The sequence below is a fragment of the Podarcis gaigeae genome (assembly GCF_964106915.1).
Source record: "Podarcis gaigeae genome assembly, chromosome: 3".
Lineage (NCBI taxonomy): Eukaryota > Metazoa > Chordata > Lepidosauria > Squamata > Lacertidae > Podarcis > Podarcis gaigeae.
In genome coordinates this window covers 77,926,361-77,949,036 of record NC_139680.1, presented here as the reverse complement: position 1 = coordinate 77,949,036, position 22,676 = coordinate 77,926,361, and the positions used below count along the sequence as shown (strand labels likewise).

The window sequence follows — 22,676 nt, the reverse complement described above, 5'->3', positions numbered from 1 at the left end:
TGCTAAAAGGACAAGCTTCCTTGGAGTGAGAGTTCCAGAGCCAGGGTGCCACAAGGGGAAATGGGCCACACCCAATCCTGCCACAGAGGGTCAAGCCATTGTGAACTATCATTAAAGTCTCTGATAGATATTCCCAAGAATGTGACTTACATCAAAAGTTGGTGCACTTTGTTGTGTGTTCTGGCTACATGGCTCTCTGAAGCAATCGCTGAAGGGGAGCAGCAGACCCATTGCAATGATCCAAGAGCAAAGCTTCTCTGCTTCTTCTTGAGGTGCATTGTCCTGCTGGCTGGATAGCTTTTCCAGCAGAGTTCGACCTGCAAAAATCAATGTTAAATGTTAAATAAATGGTAACAATCCAACAACCCATTTGAACAGAACAACCATTTTAGTGGTTGGAAGTCACAATCAAAGTGAAGGCAAAAAAGATGCTTCCTTGCAAAAGCATTACTCCAACCAGTGTACACCCTTCAGCTTGGCAGGGCAGCTCCTATAAACTGGTTCTCAGGTGCCTCTTAGAAATATAGCAGGTTCAGGGAACCACCCAGAAGGTCTATTGGATGCTCTGTGGAAGGACCTTGGCTTGGTCACAATGGCCATGGTGGCATGGCAGCATAGAGGAAGAAGGGAAGTTTCTGTTTTGCTGCTTTAAAAAGGCACTCAATCATTTGCTCTCCTCTTGACACAACATGTTAATAAATCTTGCTATTATATATTGCTATTATATACTGGAGCTGAGGCTCCAGTACTTTGGCCACCTCATGAGAAGAGAAGACCCCCTGGAAAAGACCCTGATGTTGGGAAAGATGGAGGGCACAAGGAGAAGGGGACGACAGAGGACGAGATGGCTGGACAGTGTTCTCGAAGCTACAAGCATGGGTTTGACCAAACTGTGGGAGGCAGTGGAAGACCAGGCGTGCTCTGGTCCATGGGGTCACAAAGAGTCGGACACGGCTAAACGACGAAACAATAACAACAACATTATATATTAGCTGTTATCGTTTCATAGTGTACTAAATTTTTATTAGCCATTCTGGAATCTCAAAAGTGAACAATGCTTTACCTCTAGTTCAGTGAGACATTAAAATACACCAGGGTTGCTGATTCACAGATTTTCCACCAAATTTTGCCTTCAAGAGAATGGAGGGACCATGGCCTGGAGGGAAATATTTAGTGTGGGGAGAATACTCCTTAAATTGTCTGTGCCAATTTGCAAGATTATCTTTAAGAATCAATGTACTGTCCTGTATGGTTTACCAAGCACAAACTGATCTAGGGAAGCAAAGAAAACCATACCATCATGGCAATTTCACATCCACCATTTTGGATAAGTGTTCCAAACACGGCTACCTACCTGAATCTACAAACGTGCAGGAACACTCTGGGGGCAAGGTGGATATACTTGTGAAAATGCTGGGAAGGTTTCGCATAGTCCTAGTTTCAACCTTTATAGGGCTTTATGTCAATAAAGGCAGCCCTGAGATTGCTGGATGAAATAATATTTTAACTAAAAATATTTTTTGAATATTTTAACTGTTTCAGAACACTTAAAAAATATGGATGTGTTTACCACAGGAGTGAGGTAAATCGTAGTCTTACCTCTGAAGAGGTAGCTCTTTTGAGCATTAGGTTTAAGAGTTGGATGCTTGCTGGTATTATTTACCATGATAATTCTTGATATTCTGAATGTCTGGTACAGTTAATCAGCTTGGAATGAATCACCACAATTTATTGTTGCTTGTGCTTGAGGAAATTCTCCCTAATGAGAGGCAAACTGCAAGATGATATAAGTAATAATCTGAAACAAGTCATGAAATGAGCAGCTTGACAATGTTATTCCTCTCAGTCAGTTCAAAATGCTACATCTCTTTTTGGAGTCATGTGAACTGGTTTCATATTGATGCTGAAGAATTAAAGCAATCACTTTCAACTGAACCAAAGTACGGTACGATCACATCTTATACACATTTAATATGTGCAATTTCAACCATATGCAGTTGAAGGCAGGCGGGTTGGAATTGTGAAAGCTAAATACAAGCAAGGCAGAGAGCTTAAAAGCTCCTTTTGTGCTGGGGCTGCTTGGGGTTACCTGACACAGAGCGAGCTTTTAAGTCCTCTGCCTTACTTTGGGGGGGGGGGCGGGGCAAGGGCCTTTCAATGTGCCAGCTCTGTTATACTCTTGCAAAATCTTGCAGGGTGATCCAAGTTCCTCTCAGCTCAACATTACTGAATGATGTGTGTTGTCATGTATGGCTTTGTGGTGTTGCTATTTTAAAAGACTAAATAACCCTCCCACAAACTTCCAGAAGGGGGCATAACAGACCATAGGACATAGAGACCCATATAGGCAAAAAATACATTGCAAAGGTTGAAAGCTGTTGTCATACATACAAGAGCTGCTTTAGAACCAATGGTCCATTTGTATATAGACACAAGAAAGCATCTTCCTTGGTACTCCTCCTAACCATTCCTTTAGCTGGAGATTCTAGGGAAGCTCAGGCTGCATGCATAAAAAGCACATACTCTACCATGGATCAAAAGGCTTTTTCTGAGGCATAGGATTCTGGTAAGAAGGGAGATGCCAAGGTTTGATGATTAAAGGACCGGGAGAATGAGGAAGTAACTAAGTCCTAACCAGAGTAGACACATTAGAATTAATAAATCTCAGGTAGTCATTTATATTAATTTCAGTGGGTCTACTCTGAGTTGACTACCACTGAATACCACTCACAATGTCAATATGGTTTAGGAGATTAACATTCTGTGGGACAACCAACATGCTTAAGTCTAATTAATGCATGAAGAGGGTAAGGCCATAGACTAAGCTGTCCTGCCAGCTCACATTGGGAGGAACTAGGTAATCAAGGCTTTGTCCTCCTCCAGTCTACATGTGAACTTCAACATGAGAGGAGTTCTGAGCTGCTTCTTCCAGGCACAGGCTCTCGAGTTCCTTAGGAACTCTCACTACACTGGAACTAAACTAAGTTTTACTGCCTGTGCAACTTTTCTGAAGCACATGAATCTGACCTTGGGAGAGTTTGTAAGTAAACCATTTTTAACTTGCAAAATGTCTGGTACAGTTGTACCTCGGGTTACATATGCTTCAGGGTACAGACTCCGCTAACCCAGAAATTGTACCTCGGGTTAAGAACTTTGCTTCAGGATGAGAACAGAAATCACGCGGTAGTGGTGCGGCGGCAGTGGGAGGCCCCATTAGCTAAAGTGGTACCTCAGGTTAAGAACAGTTTCAGGTTAAGAATGGACCTCCGGAACGAATTAAGTTCTTAATCCAAGGTACCACTGTATTTCCTTATGCTGGGGAAAGCTTGGGAACTTTCTACTGAACTCAGAAAGGCATATTTTAAAAGGTTAACAGCCCATATTTCCACACTTTACTTTGCTGAATATTTTGTGATTTTAAATCTCTATTAGGGCTCTCTCGCCAAAGAGTACTTGTCCCAAACCTGGATCTTGGCATCCAGGGAATTCTCCTTTAATACCTATGTTTCCCCCCTTGAACCAACATATTTTATATTGCTTAATAAATGGTCATTGCCCAACATGCCCCATAGCACAATATGAAGGCAGATAGAAGGGATCATGGTTTGTAGATGAAAACAGCAAAGAAGGATTCGGGGTGTGATAGATTCGGAACCAGAGGGTCAACATTTTAAAAGGAGGTACTGAAAAAATAATGGCTCATCTACACTTACCTTTTGCACCACACTTTCTGGGAACAGGTCTGCACTTTTCTGGTCCGTGTCTAAGCACTTTTTTTTGTGTCCTGCTGCTTTCCCCAGGAAAGCCTGCTCTTTAATGCTGAATCAGAACAAATGGCAATTCAGGCTTTCTGCAGAGTGTCAAAAGCATGAAAAAGCAGTGGGGCAGGGAGCGCTTGGACACAGACCGGAAAAGTGTGGACCTGCAGCTAGAAAGTGCAAAGGAAAATTAGTGTGGATGAGCCTTAATAATAATAATTTTATTTATACCCCACCCATTTGGCTGGGTTTCCCCAGCCACTCTGGAAAACTTACAGCACATAACAAATTTTAAAACATCAGTCATTAAAAGCTTCCCTAAACAGGGCTGCCTTCAGATGTCTTCTAAAAGTCAGACCGTTGTTTATTTCCTTGACATCTGATGGGGGAGCGTTCCAGAGGGTGGGCACCACTACCGAGAAGGCCCTCTGCCTGGTTCCCTGTAACCTCACTTCTCGCAGTGAGGGAACTGCCAGAAAACCCTTGGTGCTGGACCTCAGTGGCTAGGCTGAACGATGGGGGTGGAGACGCTTCTTGAGGTATACTGGGCCGAGGCCGTTTAGGACTTTAAAGGTCAGCACCAACACTTTGAATTGTGCTCAGAAATGCACCAAAAGCCAATGTAAATCTTTCAGGACCCATGTTATATGGTATTGGCAGCCACACCCAGTCACCTGTCTAGCTGCCGCATTCTGGATTAGTTGTAGCTTCCAAGTCACCTTCAAAGGTAGCCCCATGCCGAATGAACGTAGAGCCTTAAGTTACCTTTTCTTTCCATGATTCTATACTGTCACATATCCCTGCATGTTTTAAAGATGACATGAAAGCAGGCTTATGATGCACTGCAGATGGACTTATATCACACAGCGTTGTCATGGATTTGAGAACTAATTTTGCTGAATTTCTCTGCTACAAGGGGCTTCACATAATCCTCCATTGTTTTGCCTTTCATCGGTCTAGTCTCACTTCACTCTCCAAATTTTGGGGTTGTTGTTTCTTTTTTTAAAGAGAGATGAAGAGTTTGAACTCTGTCTGAGGGCAGGTGTTTCCTTAGGGCTGCTCCCAATAGAGTTGCTGTTTTGTGCACAGCCTGGTTATGTAACAAGTGGAAATCAAAATCCTCCTATAGCACCAGCTCTATAAACTGAGAATATCACAATGGATCTGAACGTGTAGAAATCCCAAAGGTTGTGTAAATTAAGGGGAGATGCTAAGAGGTTCAACACATTTCTGCTATCTACTGAAGATCTGTTTCTCAGAAGGACAAACATAAGATATTTCCCAAATAACAATATGGTAGCCTCCCCGCCCCCACCCCACCCCACCAGTTCCCTGCACAGAAGCATCAGCTGAATCTTACATCAACACTGGTGACAGTGTCCCTGCTTCACTTGAAGGCAGTAGGCCAGTTCATAGGGCCACAAGGCACATGCAGCTCTTTTCCTTCTAACACCTTACTTCTGCTCCCCAACACCAGCACCTGTCAGCTGAGCTAGTCACCTCACTTTATAGATGCTCAGTTATAAAGCATTCCATCTTTTTGGAACTGGCTGTTGTGATAGAAAATTCAGTACTTCGGGGAAAGCGCCTTGCAGAAGCCTCAAAGCTAGCTTTTCTTCCTTGCTGCTTTGCAACCATCTATCACAATATGTTTATTCAAGCAGGAATACCGAATTTGAACGAAGTTAAAAGAGAAGCTGGATGTGTTGAACAACAGCAAACTCAGGATGCAATTCTGATAGCGGTGGCGGGGAGAGAAGAAGAGAAATCTACATTCCCATCCAAAATTCACTCATATATTTTGGCTGCAGTTCAGAGACACACAACTTTATTTTCATAGTAAACAAACTGGAATTCCTCCGTGCAATTCTGTTCACAGAGTTAGTATGCAATTTTGGTAGCTTGGCTGAGATGGAACATTTTTGACTTTTTGCCAATCCCATAAGAATGGCAGCATTTATGTAAAAGTTTCCAAAGAATGTCAGCTTGATACCACTCAAACCAATTAATTACTTTATCCGTTTCTGATTTAAATGTGAAATAGAGAGAAAGTTAAACGCAACCCTTTACTTGTGCCTTTTTACTTGCAGGAACAATTTGCCTGCTAGCCCCTCCACAGGTGACTCAGTTAGTAACATGTGTGTCTTACTTTGATATCTCCCTCCACATGGTATGTACAGACAGCAGTCACAGTCATTCTGAAGCTAGTTGCTCTGTACCCACTTAAAGGACAAATGTGTCATCTGTTTAATGGTTGGTCCGGCGCTATGGAAACATCTGGTTTTTTTGTAGGGAAAAGCTAGCAAGCTCTGCTACACTTTTGTAGGTATTTTAAGCTTATATCTCAGGGCTGCTTCTTTCAGAATTTTTATTTTGGTACATATTTCTCAGTACAGAACGCATGAGCATCACATATGTTGTAAAAGCATGACTTTCACTTTAAAATACACATGGTGGTGATGAAGCAGTATTTTTATGGGTAACGCTTCTGTGAATTTAAAGGGTAAAGCTACATGATGGTAATCAGTGCAATGCCTGTGACTATTATGTTTATGTCTGCACTCAGCTGAAAAATGTCTTGCATGAAGCAGCCCTCCTATGCATCACATTCCTTTTACGGGCAAGACGAAAAGCAATTACAATGATTTCAACCTCAGCAAAATTGCTATCTACTAAATTATTTCCCTGTATTTCCTTTCAGCTTCACTTTCTAGTTGTACACTGGGATTCTTTACTTTAACAGACATAGATTGTTCAAGCCCAAATAATCACTGTATAGAGCTTTCAGAACACATGGGCCTATGATAGTTGAAGTCAAAGCAACATCTTAAACTGAGTAGCAAGTTAGCAACAAAGGCGTTGCTAGGGGCAGGGGAACCAAGCAGAAGGAGTTGCCAGTGGAAGCTTGGGAAACTAACGCTCAACATCAGATTTTACAGTCTGATTACTAAGGGATAAAAATAGCAGCAATTGACTTGCCAACTTTCTCTTTTTACGTATGTGCGGTTAGTGACACCACTTTGCCCCAGAACAGAGGGCATTCATCACAAGAGACAAACTGAATACAAACATTGATCCTTGGCTACATCAATAGCTCTAAATATAAAGGCAACCGAGAGGTAATTCAAGCAATATTTACAAAAAACTGTTCTGATTAAGCAGGCTATCGCTTTTGATCAAAGGTTTCATACGTGATGCAAACTATAAGAAACTGAAATGTCCTATCTACAGCAGCTCACCTAAAACTATAGTACAAGTAGCATCTTCTAAAAATAACTGAAAAAGGAAGAATTTGATCTCCTTAAAATGCAATTGTCTGCAGGACTGTAACAGGAGAGAGGGCTTTTCTTCAAGCAGAGGTGCCTGGCTGCTTCAGAGAACTTGAATTTCCATCTTTCAACTAAAAAGCAAAAGTTTTCAGCCTCCACCCCTTTTAACATAGCTCCAGTTCACATGTTAACAGAAACAACAGTGCTCAGTTGGTGAAGGAGTAGGCACTCCTCCCATCCACCATCCACTTTAAGTAGGGTTGCCATACAGTGGTACCTTGGGTTAAGTACTTAATTCGTTCTGGAGTTCCGTTCTTAACCTGAAACTGTTCTTAACCTGAAGCACCACTTTAGCTAATGGGGCCTCCTGCTGCTGTTGCGCCGCTGCTGCAGGATTTCTGTTCTTATCCTGAAGCAAAGTTCTTAAGCCGAGGTACTATTTCTGGGTTAGCGGAGTCTGTAACCTGAAGCGTATGTAACCTGAAGGTACCACTGTATTTCAAAAAGTGAAAATCCAGACAGAAAAGTTGTTGAGCTGCTTTTTGGCCAAAGCTGTTGATCTGCAGTCAGCGGTCGCCATATGTCCAGATTTCCCTGGACATTCCCTGCCCAGACACTGTTTACACCGGCCGATTCCTGGCAATGTCAACCCTACTTTAAGGAAAACATAAGATGAGCCTTTACACATGCTCAAGGAGCATGGAACGCCTCCAGGCTCATTCAGTTCCTTGTATCTGGATTTGAAAACCTTTCTTTAGGTTTTGAAGATTTTTTTTTTTTTAGAGATGTATTGTTGTAAGGTTACTGATTGATGTAAAGGCTTTAGAAAGAGGAGGATTATGGTCAATAGTCACTATTAGCCAGTGAGCTAATAGAGACTCCAAAGTCTTCTACTATGGAGATCACAAGTAAGCTGTCCAGGGATGGTAGAAAATAGTCAGAGATGTTTCTTGAGGGATTAGAATGTGAGAAGCCACTAGAATGTAAAAGCCATCAAGTAGAGGGAGGTGACTTATTCTGATATGAGGCACCCAACACACTTATGTCAAATAGTGTGTCTTTATAGACCCTCATTCAGCATTTAAGCACCCAGGCCAAGAGGCAAGACAAACTAATAGTCAACAAAAAAAAATGAGCCATTCCAGAGACCACTGTAGTGTGTGTTGGGGGGGGGGGGAGAGGGTTATATATTGTTTAAGATAAAGTATTGAAATATAAAAGAAAAATTACTATTTAAAATTTGTATAGTTTTGCTAACCTTACACAAGTTAAATAATGAGACCTCAAGATAAAACTAATTGGACTGAGCCGCTGCTTTTAAGACACACACTCTCAAACTTAGTTCTGCCACTAGGTGTGTGGGAGTAGATTTGTAGAATAAGAAGAAGAAGTGAAGATATTTGTTTATTTGTAAATTAATCAAAACATTACATAAATGCCACAAGTCTTGAGTGATCTCTCCCCCAAATGAAACTAAACGAGGAACTTACTGCCATTTAGGGATGTTGCTATTAGATTGCTTTACTATAAATTGTTTGAGGGTTTTTTCTTCCATTTCAGTGTTTGATATTGCATTATATAGTACCTCATGCTGATAATTGATAAATATAATTAATAAATAAGGGTAAAGGAATGTGCAGTAGTATAATAATGTTCAATACTTGCTCAGTTGAGAATGGGACTTCCTTTTAAGCAATATTTAATGCCTAATAAGCACATTATATAAAGAAATTGCATGATTAGGTGCTGGAATGCAGATGCCTGGCTGACACATTCTTTGAAACATGGAGGTGGAACCAAAGGTTATTTGTTTCCTTAATCACCAGTCAATAGCTACTAGTAACATATGAATCAGGGAAGAAACAAAAGGGGGGGAAGCCATTCTCTGTTGCTCCTGTTCCACAGCACTGTTTTGAAGAACTATATAAACAGGGTAAATTATCAAGTTCCTTTCTAGCCTGATACTCCTGTTGTGTTAAAAAGTTATGTGGAAACAGCTCTTATGCAGTTTCAATGACATACAATGTAGACACAATTCAAATTAATGTTTGAATTCTCTTCCACAGAATGGTGAAATTTCTTAACTTGATATATGTTCTTTGGTTTTATTATTGATATTCTGGTTTGATTATTTTAGACCATGTGAAACCAAAAGCTGAGTGGGAGCAAATCCCACTCCCTTGGAAACTGAAACAACCAATTTTCCCCTGGGTTGAGAAACAGCAAAGGTAAAAGGGGTGGTTCTGGGTTCACACACACACACACACACACACACACACACACACACACACACCTAACTTTGTCATAACTGCACAGGGATGTAGTTGTTTAGACACTTACTTAGTCATGGTTGGAGGGGAGGTTGTAAGCCTTTGCCTGCCCCTCCAAGGGAATGGGGTATCCTATTGAAGGGGAAGTGCTCCTCTGCACACAAACACCTGTCTTTCAATATCTTTTTATAAGCAAGCCCAGCTTGGAGGGAGGGGGGAATGCCCCACAAATTATACACTGCCGTCCACCCAAATTTCAACTCCACTCCCTTAATTTTATTCCACATCATTTGAACAAAAGGAAGTAATCTTCCCAACTTGAATGCCTTTCCTACGCCACTCCCATAACTCTGTATCATCAACTTTCCTGAGAAGGTGATAGCTATTCTTGTCCCTTTGTGGATGCTCGTACCTCATCTTCCATGAGATGAGAAAATCATTATTTTATCCATCAATTCAATGCATTTATAAGCCCACCTTTTTCTCCAAGGAGCTCAAGGTGGTGGAACATGGTTTTCCCTCTTCATTTAATCCTCACAGCAAACCTGTGAGGCAAGTCAGGTTAAGAGGCAGTGGCTGGCCATGTAGATGCTACCAAATCAGAGCTGTCAGCCCCGTAAGGATACGTGCTATTGGTGTGTTTTCTGACACAATCCTTCCAGCCCATCTGATTTCTCATTTTCCCATTTAGATCTTACCTCTGCGACATAGTATCTAGTCACAAAGAAGCAAGAGTCATCCCACATTTGACTAACACTCACACTTCCCTCTTAATTTCGGTTGAGAGTAACTCCACACAAGCCAAAGGATTCACAGGGCCCTGCTTCAAAGCCAAAACAGAAGATATTATTTTAGCACAGCAGCATTGCGTGTTTCCTTCCTAAAATAGCCAAGATCTTTTTATAATACCTTGGTGCTGCTTACAGCTCATCTGAACATTCCTTACGAAGTTTACTGCAGTGGATTATATAGGAAAACTTTGTGATTGCAGTTGCTCATTACCATTTACGTCATGTATTAGAAAATCCTCAACCAGAAAAGAACACGTGGACTACTAAAAAAAAATAAAAAATGACATGGCAAAAAGCCCAACTATACAGCACTGTAAACTAGGCCAGCTATTTGTTCACTGCCTGCTGTTACTAAGATCAGAGCTAAAAGCCCCAGGGAACAGCTAAACTGAAAAGAAATGCTTCAGATTACGTATTGACTGTAACAACCACAACAGCGGAGATGCACACTATGGGCATGCAAATCATAATTATTATTTATATCCCACCTTTCAGGATACAAATCCTTCCAAGAAAATTTAACCTTCTAAAATAAACACAGCAAACAACGAGGAGCCATACTCATCTGCGGAAAATGGGAAGCTCTGGCTTATGCTCTGCAGCTGCAGCCCATTCAAACAGGAATACTTTCCACTTAGTCCCTCTGATAAAATCATCCTTAGCACCTGACTTGCCATTCTGCAGGCCACAAAGACAGCAAAGTAGAGGGTTCCCAAAGTAGAGAAAGCTCAAAAACTCTGCCTTAGATGTTTTGTGGCCCTTATAGCTGAGAGAAGGGACTATAGCTCAGAGGTAGAGCACAGAGTTTCTATGTGATAGGTCCCCAGGTTGAATCCATTTAAGATAATCAGGTAGCAAGTAATGTGAAAGAGCTCTGATATTGTGGAAAAGGCTACCAAGCAGAAAAGGGAATTCTGGGCTAAACAGAAAGCAGCCTTCCTTCCCTTAATGGAGATGAGCATGCATCACCTTGGAAGACACACTGGAAAAGACTTGAGCTGGTCTCTCCTAGGAGAGGAGATGTTTGGGTCACCTGAGTGGGCATAGGTGCCAGCTCCCTGGGTGCCCAGGCACCAACAAAATTCCCCATCAAGGGGATGGGCACCCACAAATTTCAGCACCAGGGCCATGCATGCTGCATGGCACCCACTGCCCCAGACACTCATGGTAGTGGGGCCAAGCTGGCACTCCTGTGGGAGGGAATGCCCAATGGGGAGGGGCTGGGTTTGGCTAGTATTTAGGGCTGTTCTGCTAAATTGGCTTTTATTCCACAAATCGTATTGTTATATACTTTAAGAAAGGTAACATTTCCACTAGTTTGCTGTCTTCCAAGTCTTCTTCCTAGGTCTGGGGGCAAACAGTATTATCTAGTACAATGCAGTTTCTTATGTTTGCAGTAGTCTGAAGTCCTCTCTCTTCAGCATAAACTTACTGGTAGCCTTAAAACCATCTAGGAAGTATAAAAGACTGCTAAAAGTATGACATAATGATGATAATTAAGATGATAAATCTATTAAACGTACCAAGTGGTGTCCTACTATACTGGGAACAATTTTCTTCTGCTTTAAAAATATTTATGGCTAGTTTACCCCAAACAGCAATTGAATGTTGAGGTCTTTCTTTTTTTGCGCACTATTGTTCACTTTTCTGAACTCTCACAGGCAAACACCAGCTTGTTTTCAGTAGCTGCTTCTGCTCCAACTCTGTAATGTGAAGAGTGCTGCATAAACTGAAAGATTTAATCAGTCTCTGGATTTCAAAGACAGCTGGCATATGTGGGCAGAAAGAAAGAAAGAAAAAAGGTGACAACTATTTACCACTGGGTACACGGCATCTAGTACTGCAAAGGAAAACCTGCTTCTTTCACAATTACAGTAAGATAATAACAGGAAAACAAGGCATAAAGGAAAACAAAAGTGTGTTAAGATACTGAAAGAGATGCATTCATGGACTAGAAGCCTGAGTTCATAGGTTTTATCACAACAAAAGCTAACAAGGCAGCAGATTTTTTTTTAAAGAAAAAACAAAAATACAATGCATAACTGTTAGAGGCACTATTTAGAAGACCAACGTCTTTTTATATGAGAAAGAGGGTTAATTTTGTACAGAGGCAATAGTCCTCCCTATAAATCTTATACAGTGGTACCTCAGGTTACATACGCTTCAGGTTACATACGCTTTAGGTTACAGACTCCGTTAACCCAGAAATAGTACCTCAGGTTAAGAACTTTGCTTCTGGATGAGAACAGAAATTGTGCTTCAGCGGCGTGGCAGCAGCGGGAGGCCCCATTAGCTAAAGTGGTGCTTCAGGTTAAGAACAGTTTCACGTTAAGAACAGACCTCCAGAACAAATTAAGTACTTAACCCGAGGTACCACTGTACAGAAGCGACAGTCCTCCCTGCACACACAAACACACCTCTGCCAAGATGACATCTGAGCAAGCCCAATGATCAGTTTAATTGAGTTTACTTTGTATAGCATGTGGAAGGATGAATAAATATTTGGGGCACCTTTTTCCAAGTTAAAACTAGAAGCAGACATAACCGTTGCACCTGAGAACCAACTGCCCTGTTTCCCCTTGTTACTGCATGAGTCTCTCTTGTGCATGTGGTTCAGGGCTGGAATAAGGCAAGCCCATGAAAGCTACCAGCGCACAGATCATACAGACAGTCTCATCCAAGGGCAGGTTTGTCTCCTGTGTTGGGAGTGACTGAATCATTCAACCACAGAAAATGCAGACAAATAAATAAAACAGTATTACTTGATCGGGAAGCAACAATATTTCACTAGATCAAATGAATCATGCAGAGGGTCAGTGGACAGCTTTCACTCTGGAAGTCACAGGTTCAATTCCTACCATTACCAGGTAGGACTAGGAATGTCTCCTGCTTAAATCCCAGAGAGCTGCTGAACTAGTTGGACCAATGGCCTCAGGTAGCTTCCTAACTTTCCTCGTCTCTTGCGGTCAAAATAAAGTACCCTGTTGCACACATGAGAACTCATACAATTACTTGGTACTCAGTGCTTTTTTTCTTAAAAAAAAATATGTTTAGGGAGTACTCTCATTTTCCCACTCATATTGAAATACTGCCACTCAGTGAGGCCAAACAGATTCACAAAATGTTTAGGGATATGTGTACTACTGCATCCCCCCCAGAAAAAAGCACTGCTTGTACTCACTCATATGGTGGGGTGTTAGGGGAACAATAGTACCTCTGGTGGGGGGAACGCCATCCTCCTTCTGGGGTAGTCTGTCCACCTTTGGTCCCCACCCTGCACTCGGCTCTCACCTGTAGCTCCTAGAAGCTGTCAGCATGCAACAAGGGACACATCCTGAAAAATGTTTTTGACTGGTCAGCTAAACCAGGTGAGGGTAGCCAATGTGTCTCAAACCTTCGGTGAGTTAAAGACTTCCCCTGCATGCAAAGACGGGCTTTGGAGGATTGAGCAGACAAGACCATTAGTGTGTCCAGCCATCAAGAAGGCAGTTTCTGCATGTGCTGTAGAGGAAGTGAGGGGCAGATGGAGCTCATCAACCTGGGAACGTAGCCCATCTCGGAGAAGGAAAACTCTGATGCTAAACCTCCACTGCCTTGCAGGATAACTTTGGGAGAAGAAAAGGCTAAAGAGTGAACCCTATACAAATCCAGAGTGGAGTCCCTAAGACAATTGGATGGCGCCTTGTACGCTTCCTTCTGGCAACTCCTGCAGCCAAGCTGTTGCCGAACGTATGAACCACACCAGCAAGGTGAAGCGGGTGGTCTTGTCATCTCAGTAACCCAAGACCTCCATACACACTGCTTAGGCTAGGGTAGGTCACTTTGGTGCTGCTAGCACAGCAATTTGACTTCATCCCTGGAGGCACACTCCATGGTCTCTTGAGACAGACGGATGCCAACAGGATTACCCAGATCCATGATCTGTATCATGCAATTGAATGAACCACTATAGCAGACAGTGCAAACTTATTTTCAATAGATCCCCACAGTTTCTAGAGTAGTATTCTTATTACTTATGTGACTATTTTACAGTAAGCAAATCTTCAGTAAGAACTTTCAAGGAATTGCATCGCTCACCATTATACAAATGTCAAGTACTGAATCAATGGTACTTACACCACCTGAAGTGGGCTTCTGAGCATAGTTCAGAGTGCAAACTGGATTCATCACATTTCTATTTCATACTTTCTCTATGGACTTCAAGGCAGCATACATAGGATTATCCTGCCTTATCTTTTCCATAGCATATAAGGTTCATTTGGAGTGAGAAGTCACAACTTCACCCAATGAACTTTAATACTGGATAAAGATTTGAACCAGTCTAATACTCTCTCAACTATACAACACCATTAAATCCATGGGAATTATATCACTGTCTTAAATGAATTCTGGATTGCAGTGTGAATTAGCAACTATGGTTAAAAGACTACAATCAACAAAGTTATTTCCTTTGGCAATTAATAATACATACAAGTATATTGATAGCATAATAATACTTAGAAACCAGAATAGAAGAAAACACTCAAATCATTTTTATATGCAGTACTCCAAACTGTTCCACTTTCATTAACTTTCACAACTGCTCTACAAAACATGCACTTGATTCATATTATTTGCTTTCTGCAGAAATAATATAATAAAATAGTTTGTTAAGGGTGTTGGGAATTGTAGCTCTATAAGGAGTTAACCAAACATTCTTCGGGGAAGGTTTGTACTTTAAAAGTGTGGTGTACATGTGACCTTAGTGAAATCTCATTACTTCAATGGGAATGAATTTCAGCTGATATTGCAAATTTATGGCCTGTGACATCCCAAAGACCAGATTTTAAAATAATTTTCCCCTCCAAGGAAGGAGAGAGACCTCACAATTTCTCTCTATCCAAATCTGGAGAGTGGGAAACGGGGGCATGTGAGGGTCACACCAGCAGAGGCTGTTGATTCACAGGACTGAAACCCTCCTAACCTTCCAACATGCTTCCTGAATGGTGTGACTACCCTGGACAAGAAATTGATGTAGTTTATTTTCTTCCCATTGTAATTTAAGAACAAAGCACCTGGAATAGGTTTTCTTTTTCAAAGGAGCAATGCTAAATTCAAACAGGATTTGAATATAGCAATTCTTCCAGACTCAGCTCTCCCTTCCCAGACCTTCTATGTATACTGGATCCAACCCAGTATTTCTGATAATGATATTAGAAGTTTTAAGAAAAATTGAGGTCATCCATGAAGCTAAACCAAACTTTGAAGATACCTTTCAAAGTTTACCTCTGATGCCTTACTTATTATTCTTCAGTGTGTCTTCATGGCGCCTAACAGTCACTGTGGTTGAATGAAGAAGTACAGAACATCTGGCCCAACAGTAGAAATACACACACACACACACACACACACACACACACACACACACTGGAATAACCTGCTCAAAAGCAGATGGCTTTCAAGCAGTAACGGTAATGGGCCACCCAGGCCAAGGGACAAACTCTAGGACACCAGACGCATCCTTTGGGTCAAGTGTTGCAGACTTCTGTATCACTGGACTAGGGAGATCTCAGCTCTTTAAACCCCAAGGCAGCCATGGTGTCAGTGACTAGCCCTGTGCAAATACCTATCCATGGTATGCCTTATTTACATGAACATTATTTATGCAGATTATCAACCAAGGGCCAGCATAGCCTAGTGACAAGAGTGTTGAGCTTCTATCAGGCAAACCTGGATTCAGTCGCCATGACTCAATGGTGACCATGTGCAAGTCACATTTAATCAAGGGTTCATATTCATAAAATTTGACTTGCAATTTAATGTATGACTTACAATTACTGCGAGAGTTGTGAAAGTGAAATAAATCCCTCCCAGGACCGTAAAGCACTTTAAACATCTATCAGCTTTGATATATTTTTGTGATATAGCAGTATATAAATATTTTTATAAATAAAATAAATACTAACAAATAATGATGAGCAACAGATGCAGTAGGCACACACAATGCTCCCCAAAATATAATGTCTGCTGGGCTGTATACACAGAGCTCACTGTTTATTTATAAGACACTTTATCAGTTGCCTGATGGGTATGCTGAATAAAGCAAAATTCAAAACAAGTACTTTAAACAAGTGCTGCAGACATATCCACTGGGACCACAGAACTTGCATGCAGAAAAAGTTGTAGAGTTTGCAAACTCACTTTAAATATCAATTGAAATCAGACCAAGATAGATAGGGCATGTTAATTACCGTACACTAGCCACCTACTTTTCAGACCCGAGGTCACAGCAAGGGTTACCATAGTTTACCAATGTCACTCACCTCTAAACACATTGGGGAAGGCATCAGTAGAAGCTGGTGTCCCTGACGACTTTCTCGAGTGATTAAAATGCACTCTTTCGCCTTGAAAACCATCTCTACTCCGCCGGTATTCCAAGAAATCTGCCGAGCCTGACTTTTGAGCTATTTCAGCTCTGTGATCTGAAATCTCATCTGTCCAGTCTGCTGATCGACTAAATGAACCTGCCAAACTGGCCGACCTCTGCTTCTTGGTTGGCGCACTCTCTTTCCGCTGAGAGGACTCGCGTCTCCTTTTAAAGAGTGGGCTTTGGGATGGGGAGAGACAAGGTGAGTGATTTGGGGAACTCAGCTGCCTAGTGGTGGTTTTGATGTAGCAGGGATTGATGAGAGGATAGGGCTTAAAACATTTGGAACTACGCACAGGACTGCTTGAGAGATCCTCAGAGGAAAAAGTACCATTTTTCAATTCAGAAGAAAGCCCATCATCCAGCGCCTCTCTGCTGGCTGACAAACTCTGCTTCTTGTCTTTGGCTCCACCATCGTGATCATGGCCTGTATTTACAACATCATCCTCTCTTTTTGAACCTGAAAATTCAACAGCTATTCCTTTAGCCTCTGAATCGCCAGCTGGGGATGGAAAATTAAACACGGAACTGCCTAGCACAGCCCCATTCTCTGTCACTGCAGCATTTAAAGGGGGTAAATCTTTCAGTTCGCGAGCAGGTTGGTCCTGCTCCTCTGGCAATTGCCCGTGCTCTTCCTGCATACTGAATACACTGCTGCAGGAATGCCCCATTACGTTTGTCGCTTCTTTCGCTTCACTTTCGGTATCGCAGGTGGCAATATATTCTGTAATTTCCGATTTCGCTGAGACAGGCTGTTCAGTATCTGGACTGCTGTCTTTGTCGCTGCTTAGTGAAAGAAACCTTTCAAAACCTAAGGGGGTTGCTTGAGAATTAGCCATGTGTAGGTCCATTGTTTTGGTGCCATGCTGCTCTGTTCCAATGTTAATTGCCCCCTGCTGCTGCTGCTGCAGTTGCAGTCTAATAGCCTGCTGGATATCAGAAAGCAAATCCTCTTGTTCGGTGGCTGAATGGAAACTGTATATGTCCGTATCGGAGCCGGAGCTGGTCCTTTGTCCATCCTGCGGGTCGGCAGCAGCTGGACGATTTTCATTTGTATTTTCAAAATGATCCACATCTGTGTCCGAGAGACCCCCTTCATCTGCAGAAATGCTTATATCAGGAGTTTTGGTGAGAATCGAATGAGCGCTGTCTAGCTCCCCTGTTTGTGAGGCCTGGCTTTCTAAAACATCCTCTCTCGAGCTGCTGTTTCCATCTTTAGCCTTGGACAGATTTTTTCTGATCCTTAGATTGGAAAACACAGATGCCCGAGACTCTGACTTCCCCTTTTTTTTGCCGGATTCATTCCCTTTGCCGTACCTCCCCAGTCCCTTTTTGCTCCCTGCTCCCTTCTTTGTGCCTTCTGCATCCCTGGGCCCAGAAGCATCCTCGCCTCCTTCATGCACATCACCTGCATTCCTTTTCAGCTTCCCATCTTGGTTCCCCATGTTGTTTAGCAATCGTGCAGCGTCAGGAATCAAGCCATGCCGCTCGTCTTCATTCAGCTGGCCTGGCAGCGAGGACCTCTCGAGTAATCCAGGTTTGTTTTCAAGAGGCGGTGATGCAAGCGGAGCAAAGGCTTGCTCTGCCTCTCTCCCAGCTGCTGGAGCTGCCTTTTTGCATAATGTGCTGCTAGCACAGGGCTCCTCAGGGACATGCTCAGTAGAGCACCGAGAGATGCAGACAGCTCCTTCCAATGGTAGCTTGTGGCACCGTTGCCTTTTCAGACTGAGTCTGCTACAGTCCTGGCTCTCTTTGGTAGATATGAAGAGTGATTCCTCAGCAACAGGAACTTTCTTCTCCACTGTCAGAGTCCTCTGCATTGCAAAATGCTTTAATTCCAGCCTTTCAAAGGATTAATTCCTGGAATTGGGCAGGGGGTAGGAAAGGAGGGAGAGAGAGAGAGAGAGAGAGAGAGAGAGAGAGAGAGAGAAGTAGGGGGGGGATTAAACCTCAAATTCCATAATAACTTTTCACAAAAGACACTAGCAGCTTTTAATCTTTGAAAAGAAAAATGTTCTGCTTTTTAATAGTGCAAATATTGCCACAACATATATTATTGCGATTGTGCAAACACTATATTATTTTATACAGTCTTTTAAAAACTCTCACACAATTCAGCAACACAGTTCTATATATATATTAATATAAAAACTGCAACATACAGACACACAAATTCTTCGCAGAAATTGTTAAAGGTTAATGATACTACAGATTATTCAGTATACTGGTCTCAATGACCATTCAGAAATAAGCCATTTGTATTCCAAGGGGGTACAAATAATGGTAATCCTCAAAGGGATTAAGTTCATCAATATTCAGCACACAATCATTGTTTCCTCTTTAAACACAGAGCATTTGGTAACACCAACCAACATCAGGAAGATGCAAGTTTCAAGTAAGTTATGCCTCACTTCATGTTTGATTTTTTTTTATTAACTTTTAAAATACTATATGACTTGCTAACTTGAATTGTTTCTACTTTTGGTAGAGGTTTGTGGATATTAATCCTTTGGTGCTTTATGTTCATGGGATTACGATGTTTTAAATTAATTTATGTAAAACAGGGGGGCATGAGACCTGTCATTATAAATCAAACCCAAACTCCATCTGTTCCATCATCCAGGCTCCTGACAGTAGCCTATACCAATGTTAGGAAGCCACCAGACAATTAGAGACCTACAGGAAGGAGAAAATTTATAATAGAGTGTATACTGTGAAGTATGTCCCACTGTGTTCAATGCAGCTTAGCATCCACAATGGCTTGGTGGTAACTCTCACTGAACTTAGTTGGGATACTGCTGAGTAAACGTGCATAAAATGACTGTACAAAGAATTATATACAGCCCATATAAAGTGCTGTTCACAAATATCCTACATTCTTTGTTTAACACACACACACACACACACACATATATATATATATATATATATATATATATATATATATGGGATGCGGGTGGCGCTGTGGTCTAAACCACAGAGCCTAGGGCTTGCTGATCAGAAGGTCGGCGGTTCGAATCCCCGCAACAGGGTGAACTCCCATTGCTCCTGCCAACCTAGCAGTTTGAAAGCACATCAAAGTGCAAGTAGATAAATAGGTACTGCTCCGGCGGAAAGGTAAACAGCATTTCCATGTGCTGCTCTGGTTCGCCACAAGCGGCTTAGTCATGCTGGCCACATGACCCAGAAGCTGTCTGTGGAAAAAACACCGGCTCCCTCGTCCTATAGAGCGAGATAAACGTGCAATCCCAGAGTCATCTGCGACTGGAGCTATCTTTAAGCCCCTCTAAATCTTATCAGGTTTAGCCCATTGAATTAGAATTACTCTTAAAATAATTTAGCTTTATAGCCTAGAAAATTTACCTAGAGCATGTCTGCATAGAACAGAGAAGAGCACCATTCCTTCCACCCTGGCAAGTACTTTGACTAATTTAAATTCAAGTATTTAAAGTTATATATGTTGGTTTAAACTCTGATCATTTTGCCAATTTGTAACTTTTTTTTTTTTTTTCATGCTGGATCCCTCTAGGATCATTATTCAATGAAGGTGGGTTAGAAAATTTAAATGAAAATATAACTAGGAAATGAGGTTTCCCTCTTTTCACAACACATATGGTATATGACCTAAATGTTTATCTTTGTTACACAGTCCAGTCCTAAGACCTGTTGCATTGGTGCCTAAGTGATCTTTATATGTGCCAGATTTCATCTGTTTTAGTGTTATGGAACAGATGAAGTAAGGACATGTAGCGTTCCCACGTGTAAACTCGTAACCTAAATCATATGCAACAAACTTCCTCAAGCTAATTTTTGTCCCTATAGTAAGGATCTTTTTTTTACACGAGCTACTATTCAGTATCAATCCAGAAAATGGGATAGTAATAATAATAACACTACAGTGGATTCTCGGGTTGCGAACGTGATCCATGTGGGATGCACATTCACAACCCGCAGTGTCCGCAACCCGCAGCAGCACATCTGCGCATGCGCAGGTTGCGATTCAGCGCTTCTGCGCATGCGCGACTGCCGAAACCTGGAAGTAACCTGTTCCAGTACTTCCGGGTTTGGGCAGTCTGTAACCCGAAAAAACGCAACCAGAAGCATCTGTAACCTGAGGTGACTGTAATAATAATTTACACCCCGCCCACCAATGGAATATTAAAAACACTATAAAACATCAAACATAGAAAACTTCCCTAAAGAGGGCTGCCTTCAGATGTCTTCTAAAAGCCAGATAGTTGTTTATTTCCTTGACATCTGATGGGAGGGTGTATATGAATGGGTATATGAATGTCTACCACTGTTCAGGGAGATGAGATTTCTCCTCCAAGGAGTATCACAATTTGCAAATAGAGTTCCAGAGTGATTATTAACTTTACAAAGATAATGAATTCTGCCACATATATTCTAAGCTCCAAGATGCAACTGACATCTTCATGTCATCATACATGATTTCAACACCACAGACCATACCACTATAAATAGAAACCATAGCACCCGAATGATTTTAGCTGCAGCCCGAGGGCTACTTATTTGGAGAAAGTCCTAATGAAATTGGAGTTATTTCCAATTTATAGTCAGGATATACATGGTTTTGTGTTGAAAGTTTAAAGAGTAATGCTATAGGCACCTCCTTTCAAATGTTGGGTTTTTGTTGTAATGTTTAGTTAAGAACCAAATACTAAATCATTATTAGCAATGACAAAAAAAAAATGCTGAATATACATTTGGTGCAGAAACAAGATCACTCCCTGTAGTAGTTGTAATTCTCTAATTTCACTCTTCCTTACAAAATTAAAATGAACCAGCCAAAGTGCAGACAACCCCCTGCTAAAAAACCACAGAAACTTACATTTTCCTGTACCTTATAGTTCCTAACCACACAGGTGGAAAGTTGAGTGTAAGTCTCCACATATTTCTCTTCACCACCATTACTTTGGATTGCATTGACGTCTTCACAGCACTTGCAGGAACAGGAAAAGACGTAGGAATTTTGTTCCCTGCACCTGTAGCAGGTGATTAGCATTTCCTGGAAGAAAGCCAAGGTAAGCAGAACAACTTTTTCTCCAGGGCATGAAAATCATTAGGGAGAGTAACCAAAACAACACCAACATGTCCTTAGGTATTAGAATGCCTGAACTGCCCTGAAACCAGAAGGGGTTCATGCATAAAAAAATAATATAAAGGGGTGATAGAAACGGAGGATGTCCTTGAAAGGAACCTGTAAACAGGAAAGTTAGAAGAGAACTCAGTTTCCTTTTTCTTTCCTTTATACAAGCCTCATGATAATTACTGATTGGGGAAACAAAAACATGAGGGAAATTCAACCCATTATTTTTTTCTTTTTAAGCGTTTTTGTTTTTTTTAATTAAAGGGGATAAGACTGAGGTTTCAGCCATCAAGGCAATATCTGGCTCAAGCCTAGGCTCTTGCTTCAAAGAGACACTACAAAGCACTGTTTTGAATTCAGTATTAGTGGTATTTGATTGTTTTTAAGAAACAGTAACCTTTTTCTTCTTTTGGTACATTGTTTTATGTCGTATACCACTCTTTTAGTACTTTCAGAACTGAGTAGAATATGAGTAGCATATGAGTTGTTATATTTATTATTACAAGAAATATTACTGGAAAATTGGTAGCTAGAACTGAACTTTCAATGAGTACCAGTAACCTGTACACTGTATGAAGAGTATCTGAAGATGTGTGCATGCACACAAAAGCTCATACCAATAACAAACTTAGTTGGTCTCTAAGGTGCTACTGGAAGGAATTATTTTTTTTTACTATGGCAGACCAACACAGCTACCTACCTGTAACTAGAACTGTATGAAGAGCTTAATAAAGAGAACTGCAGAACTGCACTCTTTTTATATGCTATATGGGAAGCAGCAGTACCCAGCTTGGTCCCTGCTAAGTACTTGCAGAATCAAGTTGTTTTTGTTTATCAAATTCCCAATGGCAATTTCACGAGGCTTTCCAATTGCCTTTAGTAATAAAATTCCATTCTGCAAAAAAAATGTATAGATACAAAATAACTGTAACTGGATGCCTCGGCACTGACTTTGGCAACATTAAATGTGAGAGATCTACAGTGGTTACATACGCTTCAGGTTACATATGCTTCAGGTTACAGACTCCATTAACCCAGAAATAGTACTTCGGGTTAAGAACTTTGCTTCAGG

General features: G+C 41.4%; 1 protein-coding gene across 1 annotated transcript in view; it reads right to left on the bottom strand.

Annotated features, from left to right (window-relative positions):
- The window catches only part of FMN2 (formin 2), a 162,720-nt gene extending 141,206 nt beyond the window's left edge, over positions 1-21,514 (bottom strand). Inside the window, exons 1-3 of the mRNA XM_083732050.1 lie at positions 21,347-21,514; positions 16,391-18,354; positions 151-317 (exon numbers count right to left, since the gene is read on the bottom strand). Of these exons, the coding sequence (XP_083588176.1) occupies positions 151-317; positions 16,391-18,314 (2,091 nt within the window). The 5' untranslated portion in view covers positions 18,315-18,354; positions 21,347-21,514. The remainder of the gene's footprint in view (positions 1-150; positions 318-16,390; positions 18,355-21,346) is intronic.
- Between the last annotated feature and the right edge of the window lie 1,162 nt (positions 21,515-22,676).